Source organism: Phyllobates terribilis, unplaced genomic scaffold (assembly GCF_046119375.1).
Source record: "Phyllobates terribilis strain yellow unplaced genomic scaffold, ASM4611937v1 Scaffold_1__5_contigs__length_1240528914, whole genome shotgun sequence".
Lineage (NCBI taxonomy): Eukaryota > Metazoa > Chordata > Amphibia > Anura > Dendrobatidae > Phyllobates > Phyllobates terribilis.
Window position 1 is genome coordinate 756,586,716 of NW_027362761.1, and position 14,094 is coordinate 756,600,809.

At 41.2% G+C, this 14,094-nt stretch overlaps 1 protein-coding gene across 1 annotated transcript in view; it reads left to right on the top strand.

Annotated features, from left to right (window-relative positions):
* Positions 1-14,094, top strand: part of LOC141149662 (fibrillin-2-like) — a 238,446-nt gene that overhangs the window by 101,484 nt on the left and 122,868 nt on the right. The window contains exon 6 of the mRNA XM_073636910.1: positions 13,145-13,240. Coding sequence (XP_073493011.1) covers positions 13,145-13,240 — 96 coding nt within the window. The remainder of the gene's footprint in view (positions 1-13,144; positions 13,241-14,094) is intronic.

The following is a 14,094-nucleotide window of genomic DNA, read 5'->3' on the forward strand; positions in this document are numbered from 1 at the left end:
CAGACATGGCACAAAACTAAAGTCATTTCAAATGGCAACTTTAGGACTTTAAGAAACACTAAAGGAAATCAAGATAAAAAATGTGGTACTCAGTAAGGGTAATTTTTTTCAGATCAAGCACAGAGAAAAAATTATGGAATCACTAAATTCTGAGGAAAAAAATATGGAATCATGAAAAACAAACACATAAAAAACACTCCAATACATCACTAGTATTTTGTTGCACCATCTCTTGCTTTAATAACAGCTTGCAGTCTCTGAGGCATGGACTTAATGAGTGACAAACAGTACTCTTCATCAATCTGGCTCCAACTTTCTCTGATTGCTGTTGCCAGATCAGCTTTGCAGGTTGGAGCCTTGTCATGGACCATTTTCTTCAACTTCCATCAAAGATTTTCAATTGGATTGAGATCCGGACTATTTGCAGGCCATGACATTGACCTTATGTGTCTTCTTTCAAGGAATGTTTTCACAGTTTTTGCTCTATGGCAGGGTGCTTTATCATCTTGAAAAATGATGTCATCATCCCCAAACATCCTTTCAATTGATGGGATAAGAAAACTGTCCAAAATATCAATGTAAACTTGGGCATTTATTGAAGATGTAATGACAGCCATCTCCCCAGTGCCTTTACCTGACATGCAGCCCCATATCATCAATGACTGTGGAAATTTGCATGTTCTCTTCATGCAGTCATCTTTATAAATCTCATTGGAACGACACCAACCAAAAGTTCCAGCATCATCACCTTGCCCAATGCAGATTCACGATTCATCACTGAATATGACTTTCATCCATTCATCCACAGTCCACGATTGCTTTTCCTTAGCCCATTGTAACCTTGTTTTTTTTCTGTTTAGGTGTTAATGATGGCTTATGTTTAGCTTTTCTGTATGTAAATCCCATTTCCTTTAGGCGGTTTCTTACAGTTCGGTCACAGACATTGACTCCAGTTTCCTCCCATACATTCCTCATTTGTTTTGTTGTGCATTTCCTGTTTTGGAGACATACTGCTTTAAGTTTCCGGTCTTGACACTTTGATGTCTTCCTTGTTCTACCAGTATGTTTGCCTTTAACAACCTTCCCATGTTGTTTGTATTTGGTCCAGATTTTAGACACAGCTGTGAACAACCAACATCTTTTGCAACATTGCGTGATGATTTACCTTCTTTTAAGAGTTTGATAATCCTCTCCTTTGTTTCAATTGACATCTCTCGTGTTGGAGCCATGATTCATGTCAGTCCACTTTGTGCAACAGCTCTCCACAGTGTGATCACTCCTTTTTAGATGCAGACTATCGAGCAGATCTAATTTGATGCAGGTGTTAGTTTTGGAAATGAAAATTTACATGGTGATTCCATAATTTTTTCCTCAGAATTGAGTGATTCCATAATTTTTTTACTCTGCTTTGTCTGAAAAAAATTACCCTTACTGAGTACCACATTTTTTATCTTGATTTCTTTTAGTGTTTCTTAAAGCCCTAAAGTTGCCATTTGAAATGACTTCAGTTTTGTGCCATGTCTGTGATTGGCTTTTTTTCAACAACATTAAACAACTGAATGAACATCCTCAGAGCCCGGTGATTCCATAATTTTTGACAGGGGTTGTATAATCAAGTGCAGTCTATTCATTTAGATTGTCAAACTTTTATGTCCTATCGCCACAGGCTAGATGCCATTTTTTGTATCACTAGCCACAGGAGCGGACACAGACAGAAGAGGGCCCCTATGCAAGAACAGTATATGGGCCCTTTGCTGTCCAATATCTCATCATAATGCACAATGCCACTTGCTTTGGAGGTAGAAGTATCCACCTTAACTCTTGGGCCCTTGTGTGGCTGCACAGGTTGCACCAATGGTTTGTCCGCCCCTGACTAGCCACTTAAAGGGAATGTAACATAAGAAAATGACTTGCTATTTAAATACATTTTTTGTGTTATTTTTTTTTAATCTTTGGCAATGTTTAATACTGTATTAAACTGCCATGTAACATTAATATATGCGATTGATAACAAAGGTTGCCCCTGCTCCCCTTCCATCACAATGACCTTTGCACACACGCATTAGATGCTTTAATACCAAACATAATATCTAAGTCAGTCTATCCCTGCAAATGTAAAATAAAACAATAAAAAGAGGATGGCACATGGTGTAATACATTCCGACTAGTATTAGTTTATATAGTAAAGGTACCCAACAATTGGGTGTACTGTTCACCTCCTTTTTATTGTTTGAAAGCATATCTCACCCTAATACAAGTTAGGAGGAACAGTAGTGATTGCTAATATCTGGGATCTCCAGCTGTGTCTTCCTTACATCAAATAAGCGTAGGTAAATATATGGTAGAAACAAAGATGCTAAATTATCCTTGTCACTCCAACAGAAGGTATTGTAGGATAAAACATGCTATTTTCTTCTTAGAATGCAGGGATCTACTCCCCTTTATCAGATGAGAAACAATGCATAGCGTGTTTTGGTCTGATGCAAGTGACAGATTCCCGAAATGCGTAAACATAAGACACTATGTGCATATTAAAGGGGTCGTCAAGGACTTTTATATTGATGGCCTATCCTTAGAATAGGTCATCAATGTCTGATTGGTGAGGGTGCGACACCCAGCACCCCCGCTGATCAGCTGTTCCCTTTGTCGGCAGCGGCAGTAACAGTTCAGTTACACAGCTGCTAAGCACGGCTACTTTGACTGTATAGTGGCCACGGCCGGGTACTGCACATCCACCACCAATTCAATTCAATAGGGGATGGATGTGCAGTACCTGTTGTGGCCACTATTCCGTCAACTGAGCTGTGCTGTTCAGCTCCGTAACTGAACAGTTCTGACCGCCACTGACACCAGGAACAGCTGTTTGGCGGGGTTGCATGTCGCACTCCAACTGATCAGACACTGATGACCTATCCTAAGGATAGGCCATCAATGTTAAAGTCCTGGACAACCCTTTTAAAGCATCTTTTACTCTAACTATAGACTGTTGCTACCTACTGACAGCTCAAATTTTATGTCTTTCCTCTTCTATATACCTATTCCTACTCATTTACATGTGGATTTCCTGAAAGAACAGGTAGTATGAGGGTAGAATACCCCCAGTGGCTAGGGTGAAAATTGCAAGATTTCTATTTTTTTATATATAAAAATTGAAATGAAAATGGAAAAAAAAATTACCAAAAATGCTAAAAATACATTTGACATAAAAACCTGATTTAAACAGTGGGTAATTCTCTTATATATGTACAGTTAGGTCCATATATATTTGGACAGAGACAACATTTTTCTAATTTTGGTTCTAGATGTTACCACAATGAATTTTAAACAAAATAATTCAGATGCAGTTGAAGTTCAGACTTTCAGCTTTCATTTGAGGATATCCACACTAAAATTGGATGAAGGGTTTAGGAGTTTCAGCTCCTTAACATGTGCCACCCTGTTTTTAAAGGGACCAAAAGTAATTGGACAATTGACTCCAAGGCTATTTCATGGACAGGTGTGGGTAATCCCTTCGTTATATCTTTCTCAATTAAGCAGATAAAATGCCTGGAGTTGATTTGAGGTGTGGTGCTTGCATTTGGAAGGTTTTGCTGTGAAGTAAATATGCGGTCAAAGGAGCTCTCCATGCAGGTGAAACAAGCCATCCTTAAGCTGCAAAAACAGAAAAAACCCATCCGAGAAATTGCTACAATATTAGGAGTGGCAAAATCTACAGTTTGGCACATCCTGAGAAAGAAAGAAAGCACTGGTGAACTCATCAATGCAAAAAGACCTGGGCGCCCACAGATGACAACAGTGGTGGATGATCGCAGAATAATCTCCATGGTGAAGAGAAACCCCTTCACAACAGCCAACCAAGTGAACAACACTCTCCAGGGGGTAGGCGTATCAATATCCAAATCTACCATAAAGAGAAGACTGCATGAAAGTAACTACAGAGGGTTCACTGCACGGTGCAAGCCACTCATAAGCATCAAGAATAAAAAGGCTAGACTGGACTTTGCTTAAAAACATCTAAAAAAGCCAGCACAGTTCTGGAAGAACATTCTTTGGACAGATAAAACCAAGATCAACCTCTACCAGAATGATGGAAAGAGAAAAGTATGGCAAAGGCGTGGTACAGCTCATGATCCAAAGCATACCACATCATCTGTAAAACACGGCGGAGGCAGTGTGATGGCTTGGGCATGCATGACTGCCAGTGGCACTGGGTCACTAGTGTTTATTGATGATGTGACACAGGACAGAAGCAGTCGAATTAATTCTGATGTATTCAGAGCCATACTGTGTGCTCAGATCCAGCCAAATGCAGCCAAACTGATTGGTCGTCGTTTCATACTACAGATGGACAATGACCCAAACCATAAAGCCAAAGCAACCCAGGAGTTTATTAAAGCAAAGAAGTGGAATATTCTTGAATGGCCAAGTCAGTCACCTGATCTCAACCCAATTGAGCATGCATTTCACTTGTTAAAGACTAAACTTCGGACAGAAAGGCCCACAAACAAACAGCAACTGAAAACCACCGCAGTGAAGGCCTGGCAGAGCATCAAAAAGGAGGAAACACAGCGACTGGTGATGTCCATGAGTTCAAGACTTCAGGCAGTCATTGCCAACAAAGGGTTTCAACCAAGTACTAGAAATGAACATTTTATTTACAATTATTTAATCTGTCCAATTACTTTTGGTCCCTTTAAAAACAGGGTGGCACATGTTAAGGAGCTGAAACTCCTAAACCCTTCATCCAATTTTAATGTGGATACCCTCAAATGAAAGCTGAAAGTCTGAACTTCAACTGCATCTGAATTGTTTTGTTTAAAATTCATTGTGGTAATGTCTAGAACCAAAATTAGAAAAATGTTGTCTCTGTCCAAATATATATGGACCCAACTATATATATATATATATATATATATATATATATATATATATATATATATATATATATATATATATATATTCCCATTAAGCCATAGGTCTCCAGTTAACTAAAGAATGAATATATGGCACTGTTCCCACAATCACCCAAGGGTAAAATTTGTTTTAGGAATTGTGGAACATGGCTTAATATGTTTTTAGTTTTGTATTAAAAATATCTATAGGCGGTTAGTACTTCCAACCACTTAGACCTTCTGACTTCCTATATGTCATTTAACCCCTTAATAACATCTGACGTACTAATACGCGTCTGTGCCCTGGGACTTAAGAGCCAGACCCGTATTAGTACGTCATGGCGATCGCGCGCGCACACAGGCTGTGCGGGCGCGATCGCCGCCGGGTGTCAGCTGATTGTCATAGCTGACACCCGGTACTATGTGCAGGGAGCGGTCACGCACCGCTCCCAGCACATTAACCCCCGCGATGCTGCGATCGAAGTCGATCGAAGTCGATCGCGGCATTGCGGGGGCAAGGGGAGGTGATCGCCGATACTCACCTCCTCTTCCGGCTTCCAGCGCAGTCTGCAAAGGCTTCCCGGGTGTTGCCATGACGACCCGATGTCGTCATGACAACATCCGGGTCACCAGAGAGCAGGAAGATTGCTTGGACATGCGCAGTGCATCTCCAAGCAATCTTCACACTGTGCACTTCTGACAGCCTTCATGGCATAGGGATGGTGCTCCATTCCTGTGCCATGCAGGCGATCAGAAAAAAAAAAGTGAAAGTCCCAGAGTGGGACAAAGTAATAAAGTGTATAAACTGTGTGAAAGTGGAAAAAAAAAAAAAAAAAAATGTGCAAAAATATTATAAAAAAATAAAAAAAATAATACACCAAAAATAAAAATATAATGTACCCATCAATAAATATTATTATAAAAAAAATAAAAAAAAAACAATAAAAGTACACATATTTGGTATCGCCGCATCCGGAACAACCTGACCTATAAAACTGTCCCACTAGTTAACCCCTTCAGTGAACACGGTAAAAAAAAAAAAAAAAAAACCAAGCAAAAAACAATGCTTTATCACCATACCGCCAAACAAAAAGTGGAATAACACGCGATCAAAAAGACGCATATAAATAAAAATGATACCGCTGAAAACGTCATCTCGTCCCGCAAAAAACAAGCCACCATATAGCTCCATCAGCCGAAAAATAAAAAAGTTATAGCTCTCAGAATAAAGCGATACTAAAAAATATTTTTTTCTATAAAATAGCTTTTATTGTGTATAAGCGCCAAAACATAGAAAAATTATACAAATGTGGTACCGCTGTAAACGTACTGACCCGAAGAGTAAAGCTGCCTCATCAATTTTACCACACGCGGAACAGAATAAAAAAAAAAAAAAAAAAACAATTCCTGAATTGTTGGTTTTTGTTTATTCTGCCTCCCAAAAATCGGAATAGAAAGCGATCAAAAAATGTCACGTGCCTGAAAATGGCACCAATAACAACGTCAAGTCATCCCGCAAAAAACGAGCCGTCACATGACTGTCTGCCAAAATTTGGAAAAATTATAGCTCTCAAAATATGGCGATGCAAAAACTAGATTTTACAAAAAATGCGTCTTTTAGTGTGTGACAGCTGTCAGTCATAAAAACCCCATATGATTCTGGCATTGCTGTAATCACACCGACCCGAAGAATAAAGTCGTCTAATCACTTATACCGCACAAGGAACGGCGTCAAAAATAAACTCTTGAGTTAGGATTGGGCTAGGGTTAGGGCTGGGTTTGGGGCTAGGGTTGTGCTGGGGCTAGGGTTGTGCTGGGGCTAGGGTTGTGCTGGGGCTAGGGTTGTGCTGGGGCTAGGGTTGTGCTAGGGTTAGGGCTGGGGTTGGGATTTTTTTCAAAAGTAAGAAAAAAAGATGACGATATGGCGACTAGTGTTGAGAGCAAGTGCTCGCTACTTGAGTTTGCATCGGGTGCTCTGGTATGCATTTAGTATCGTGGGTATTTGAGTGACATGCTCGAGTCTCTGCCCCATATGCTTCGCGGCCAAAAAACTTTACGGGGATTGCCTGCCATGCACGAGCGATCCCCGCATGTTTTTTTTTGGGTGTCTAATAACCGTGAAACATGCGGAGCAGGGACTCGAGCATGTCACTCGAGCACACGCTGTACATGGTGCATACCTGAGTACCCGATGCAAACTCAAGTAGCGAGCACTTGCGCTCAAGAATAATGAAAACTTATTCAATATGATGACCTAATGTAAACAAATAATGTGCCGTACCTCTGGGTTCAAAATGTTCACTATACACCTTAATAAAATCTTTGAGGGGTATAGTTTCCAAAATGGGGACACTTGTGGGGGAGCTCCACTGTTTAGGCACATCACGGGCTCTCCAAACGCGACATGGTGTCCGCTAACAAATTGAATGGAAAATCGGCTCAAATTGTTAGCGGACACCACATTGCGTTTGGAGAGCCCCTCTGTGCCCAAACTTTGGAGCTCCCCCACAAGTGACCCCATTTTGGAAACTAGACCCCCCAAGGCACCTTTCTAGATGCATAGTGAGCACTTGGAACCCCCAGGTGCTTCACAAATTGATTCGTAAAAATGAAAAAGTGAAAAAAAAAACACTTTTTCATTTTTATGAATCAATTTGTGAAGCACCTGGGGTTCCAAGTGCTCACTATGTATCTAGATAGGTGCCTTGGGGGGTCTAGTTTCCAAAATGGGGTCACTTGTGGGGGAGCTCCAATGTTTGGGCACACAGGGACTCTCTAAATGCAACATGGTATCCGCTAACAAATTAAATGGAAAATCGGCTCAAATTGTTAGCGGACACCACATTGCATTTGGAGAGCCCCTCTGTGCCCAAACTTTGGAGCTCCCCCACAAGTGACCCCATTTTGGAAACTAGACCCCCCAAGGCACCTTTCTAGATGCATAGTGAGCACTTGGAACCCCCAGGTGCTTCACAAATTGATTCGTAAAAATGAAAAAGTGAAAAAAAAAACACTTTTTCATTTTTATGAATCAATTTGTGAAGCACCTGGGGTTCCAAGTGCTCACTATGAATCTAGATAGGTGCCTTGGGGGGTCTAGTTTCCAAAATGGGGTCACTTGTGGGGGAGCTCCAATGTTTGGGCACACAGGGACTCTCCAAATGCAACATGATATCCGCTAACAAATTGTCGGCTCAAATTGTTAGCGGATATCATGTTGCATTTGGAGAGTCCCTGTGTGCCCAAACATTGGAGCTCCTCCACAAGTGACCCCATTTTGGAAACTAGACCCCCCAAGGCACCTATCTAGATGCATAGTGAGCACTTGGAACCCCTAGGTGCTTCACAAATTAATTCGTAAAAATGAAAAAGTGTTTTTTTTTTCACTTTTTCATTATTACGAATCAATTTGTGAAGCACCTGGGGGTTCCAAGTGCTCACTATGCATCTAGAAAGGTGCCTTGGGGGGTCTAGTTTCCAAAATGGGGTCACTTGTGGGGGAGCTCCAAAGTTTGGGCACAGAGGGGCTCTCCAAACGCAATGTGGCGTCCGCTAACAATTTGAGCCGATTTTCCATTCAATTTGTTAGCGGATACCATGTTGCATTTAGAGAGTCCCTGTGTGGCCAAACATTGGAGCTCCCCCACAAGTGACCCCATTTTGGAAACTAGACCCCCCAAGGCACCTATCTAGATGCATAGTGAGCACTTGGAACCCCTAGGTGCTTCACAAATTAATTCGTAAAAATGAAAAAGTGTTTTTTTTTTCACTTTTTCATTATTACGAATCAATTTGTGAAGCACCTGGGGGTTCCAAGTGCTCACTATGCATCTAGAAAGGTGCCTTGGGGGGTCTAGTTTCCAAAATGGGGTCACTTGTGGGGGAGCTCCAAAGTTTGGGCACAGAGGGGCTCTCCAAACGCAATGTGGCGTCCGCTAACAATTTGAGCCGATTTTCCATTCAATTTGTTAGCGGATACCATGTTGCATTTAGAGAGTCCCTGTGTGCCCAAACATTGGAGCTCCCCCACAAGTGACCCCATTTTGGAAACTAGACCCCCCAAGGCACCTATCTAGATGCATAGTGAGCACTTGGAACCCCTAGGTGCTTCACAAATTAATTCGTAAAAATGAAAAAGTGTTTTTTTTTTCACTTTTTCATTATTACGAATCAATTTGTGAAGCACCTGGGGGTTCCAAGTGCTCACTATGCATCTAGAAAGGTGCCTTGGGGGGTCTAGTTTCCAAAATGGGGTCACTTGTGGGGGAGCTCCAAAGTTTGGGCACAGAGGGGCTCTCCAAACGCAATGTGGCGTCCGCTAACAATTTGAGCCGATTTTCCATTCAATTTGTTAGCGGATACCATGTTGCATTTAGAGAGTCCCTGTGTGCCCAAACATTGGAGCTCCCCCACAAGTGACCCCATTTTGGAAACTAGACCCCCCAAGGCACCTATCTAGATGCATAGTGAGCACTTGGAACCCCTAGGTGCTTCACAAATTGATTCGTAAAAATGAAAAAGTGTTTTTTTTTTCACTTTTTCATTATTACGAATCAATTTGTGAAGCACCTGGGGGTTCCAAGTGCTCACTATGCATCTAGAAAGGTGCCTTGGGGGGTCTAGTTTCCAAAATGGGGTCACTTGTGGGGGAGCTCCAAAGTTTGGGCACAGAGAAGCTCTCCAAACGCAATGTGGTGTCCGCTAACAATTTGAGCCGATTTTCCATTCAATTTGTTAGCGGATACCATGTTGCATTTAGAGAGTCCCTGTGTGCCCAAACATTGGAGCTCTCCCACAAGTGACCCCATTTTGGAAACTAGACCCCCCAAGGCACCTATCTAGATGCATAGTGAGCAGTTGGAACCCCCAGGTGCTTCACAAATTGATTCATAAAAATGAAAAAGTGTTTTTTTTTTCACTTTTTCATTGTTACGAATCAATTTGTGAAGCACCTGGGGGTTCCAAGTGCTCACTATGCATCTAGATAGGTGCCTTGGGGGGTCTAGTTTCCAAAATGGGGTCACTTGTGGGGGAGCTCCAATGTTTGGGCACACAGCAGCTCTCCAAACGCAACATGGTGTCGCTAACAATTTGAGCCAATTTTGCGTTAAATTTGTTAGCGGACACCATGTTGCATTTAGAGAGCCGCTGTGTGCCCAAATATTGGAGCTCCGCCACAAGTGACCCCATTTTGGAAACTAGACCACCCAAGGCACCTATCTAGATGCATAGTGAGCACTTGGAACCCTCAGGTGCTTCACAAATTGATTCATACAAATGAAAAAGTGTTTTTTTTTCACTTTTTCATTGTTACGAATCAATTTGTGAAGCACCTGGGGGTTCCAAGTGCTCACTATGCATCTAGATAGGTGCCTTGGGGGGTCTAGTTTCCAAAATGGGGTCACTTGTGGGGGAGCTCCAATGTTTGGGCACACAGGGACTCTCTAAATGCAACATGGTGTCCTCTAACAAATTTAACGGAAAATCGGCTCAAATTGTTAGCGACACCATGTTGCGTTTGGAGAGCCGCTGTGTGCCCAAACATTGGAGCTCCCCCACAAGTGACCCCATTTTGGAAACTAGACCCCCCAAGGCACCTATCTAGATGCATTGTGAGCACTTGGAACACTCAGGTGCTTCACAAATTGATTCATAAAAATGAAAAAGTGTTTTTTTTTTTCACTTTTTCATTGTTACGAATCAATTTGTGAAGCACCTGGGGGTTCCAAGTGCTCACTATGCATCTAGAAAGGTGCCTTGGGGGGTCTAGTTTCCAAAATGGGGTCACTTGTGGGGGAGCTCCAAAGTTTGGGCACACATGGGCTCTCCAAACACAACATGGCGTCCGCTAATTATTCAAGCAAATTTTACAATCAAAAAGTCAAATAGCGCTCCTTTCCTTCCGAGCCCTGCCGTGCGCCCAAACAGTATTTTTTCCCCAAATATTGGGTATCTGCGTGCCCAGGGGAAATTGCACAACAAATTTTGGGGTCCATTTTTTCTTGTTACCCCTGTGAAAATAAAAAAAATTGGGTCTAAATTAACATTTTTGTGAAAAAAGTTAAATGTTCATTTTTTTCTTCCACATTCAAAAAATTCCTGTGAAGCACCTGAAGGGTTAATAAAGTTCTTGAATGTGGTTTTGAGCACCTTGAGGGGTGCAGTTTTTAGAATGGTGTCACTTTTGGGTATTTTCTGTCATAAAGACCCCTCAAAGTGACTTCAAATGTGATGTGGTCCCTAAAAAAATGGTTTTGTAAATTTTGTTGGAAAAATGAGAAATCGCTGGTCAACTTTTAACCCTTATAGCTCCCTAACAAAAAAAAATTTTGGTTCCAAAATTGTGCTGATGTAAAGTAGACATGTGGGAAATGTTATTTATTAACTCTTTTGTGTGACATATCGCTCTGATTTCAGGGCTTAAAAATTCAAATTTTGAAAATTGCAAAATTTTCAAAATTTTCGCCAAATTTCCGTTTTTTTCACAAATAAACGCAAGTGATATCGAAGAAATTTTTCCACAATCATGAAGTACAATATGTCACGAAAAAACAGTCTCAGAATCAGGGGGATCCGTTGAAGCGTTCGAGAGTAATTACCTCATAAAGTGACAGTGGTCAGAATTGTAAAAATTGGCCCGGTCATTAACGTGCAAACCATCCGCGGGGCTTAAGGGGTTAATGAACAGTACACTTACACTTCTCAGCACATATCAGTAGGTCAGTCAGATGTCTGTAGATTTGACCATAACAAGGCAAAAGAGAAGGAATAAATCTTGGCTCATTACTCAGGTGGGCTGCGGCCTCCACCACTATTCTTTCAATTTTTGCTTCTGACAATAGAAATGCAAGATGTTCTGCGTCAACAATAAAGTAATTTAACGGTCAAATTGAGAAAACTGGGAACTGATACAGAAGCAACGATAGCATAAAGTTTGAAGCAACTTTTGTTTTGAGTGTATTGAGTGACGAACAGAAAGAAACTTCAGCAGTCAAAGACTGTTAAGCCCACCGTACACAATAAATGTGGTTCTACCAGCAGCCATCTTGGCTAGCTCTTCCACATACAGGAGTGCTCACTCGGCCAAGTGCTCCTGTGTTCTCTATGAAGGAGCCACAGCCAGACATGTATGGCAGTGGCTTATCTCTGGGATAGCAAAAATATCAGCAATCCAAATTCAGACATGCTCGATCCTTAAGGTCACGGGCACACGCACACGTTGAGTGTTTGGTGAGTTTTTTTACTTCAGTATTTGTAAGCCAAGCCAAGGAGTGGGCAAAAATATACAGTGGTGACGTGTTTCTATTATACTTTTCCTCTGATTGTTCCACTCCTGGTTTTGGCTTACAAATACTGAGGTAAAAAATTCATCAAATGCTCAACGTGTCACGTGGCCTAAGGGTTTTTTCCATGAACAAAGTACCATTTAATCAATATTTCTTGAAATAAAAAGAAGTTCCTCAAAAAAAATGTTTCTATGCTGAGATGATCCTATAAATGTGCCCCTGCTGTGTACTGTGTAATGGCTGTGTCTGACCATGGAGGAACATGGTCTGATCATACCACATCTCCTGAGCAGGGAGGAAGCAAAAGAGCATACAGACATTACAGCATGGAATCTCAGATGATTCGATGATTCTTTCTGTGAGGTAAAATATGTTTTTAAACAGGCAGGGAAATGTTTTACCGCACAGAAATCAGCAGCTGTGATCCCCTGCTGTAATGTCTGTATACTCTTTTGCTCCCTCCTCTGCCCAGGAGATGTGGTATGATCAGACCGTGTTCCTGCACGGTCAGACACAGCCATTACACAGTACACAGCCGGGACACATTTATAAGATTATCTCAGCACAGGAACATTTTTTTAACACATCAAATCGTGGAAGTTATTTTTATTTTAAGAACTATTAATTAAAATGTACTTTGCTTATGGAGAAATCCCTTTAACTCCCCCTCCAATCAGTTGTCCCCGGCTTCCATTCATATTAGAATGTTTTCCAAGCCTGTCGATATCGGTGGGTATGGCTGATATTAATATCATATATATATAGGTGAGCTTTAGAAAAACTATCCAATCTGACCAATATAGGTGAATGGGTCTTCTTTCTCATTTTTCATTCTGTTTTGTGCTGAGACTTTCCATCTGAGTTGAATTCTTGGAGGGTTTTGCAGCATCTGGTAAATGTTTTGTTTATCGCAAATGTCATTGTATAAAATGAATAATAAAATGCTTTATATTTTTTTCCTTAAAGCTGTATGCGAAAATGGTTGTCAGAATGGTGGACGTTGTATCGGACCAAACAGATGTGCTTGTGTCTACGGATTTACTGGACCTCAATGTGAAAGAGGTATACAAGTCATTTTCTTTTTGTATTATATATTGCACATATTGAGCATATAGGCATATAATCAGACTCAGGGATATTACCTGGCGCATTATTTTCACATAAAAAATCCCCCAAACCTCCTTGTGTGAGTCCAGCATCATTACTATCCCTGGCTGCAAGTGATCCGTGCACCAGAATTCAGGATATTGTGTTTATGATGTTACAACCGGTTTATAGTTCAATGCAACTTAACCACAGCGTATTGTCTCAACCACTGTGGGCTGTAACTCTTAAAGCACCACTCCAGACTTGTATTGAAAAGTGACCTTCGCGCCGCTCCATGAAACACTGGAGCTGCGGACAGGTCACTTGTCGCCGGAGACCGACTGGAGCGACGCTGGAAAGCAATGAAGGCGGAGGCAGATGAGTATGAGACAGGGGAATTACATTTAAAGCACCACTCCAGCTGTGCAATAAAAAAAACGCTGGAGTGGTGCTTTAAAGGAAATTCAAAATGGACATACTGTATAGACATAATAGTGGGCTTCCCCCCATTAAGGACACCCCATCCCACCACACTAGAAGCGAGAGTGGTCTCATTTCTCATAGAAAAAACAGTTAGTCATTGGAGATTAGAAAAGCCCAAACTATATTTAATAACGGTTTATTTTTTAGATGGAAACCTACCTTTTGGTTAAAAGCATGAAAGAGAAAAAGGGACCTCCACTAAAACATTTCTTAGTCGCTAGAAAAGGTTTTACGTGGCACACTTACAGCGGATCTATCACCAAATTTCACAATACAAACTGATACATTAATAAATGTATATATTAGACCGGATGACGCAGGTGTACTTTCAATAGTCATACCAGAAT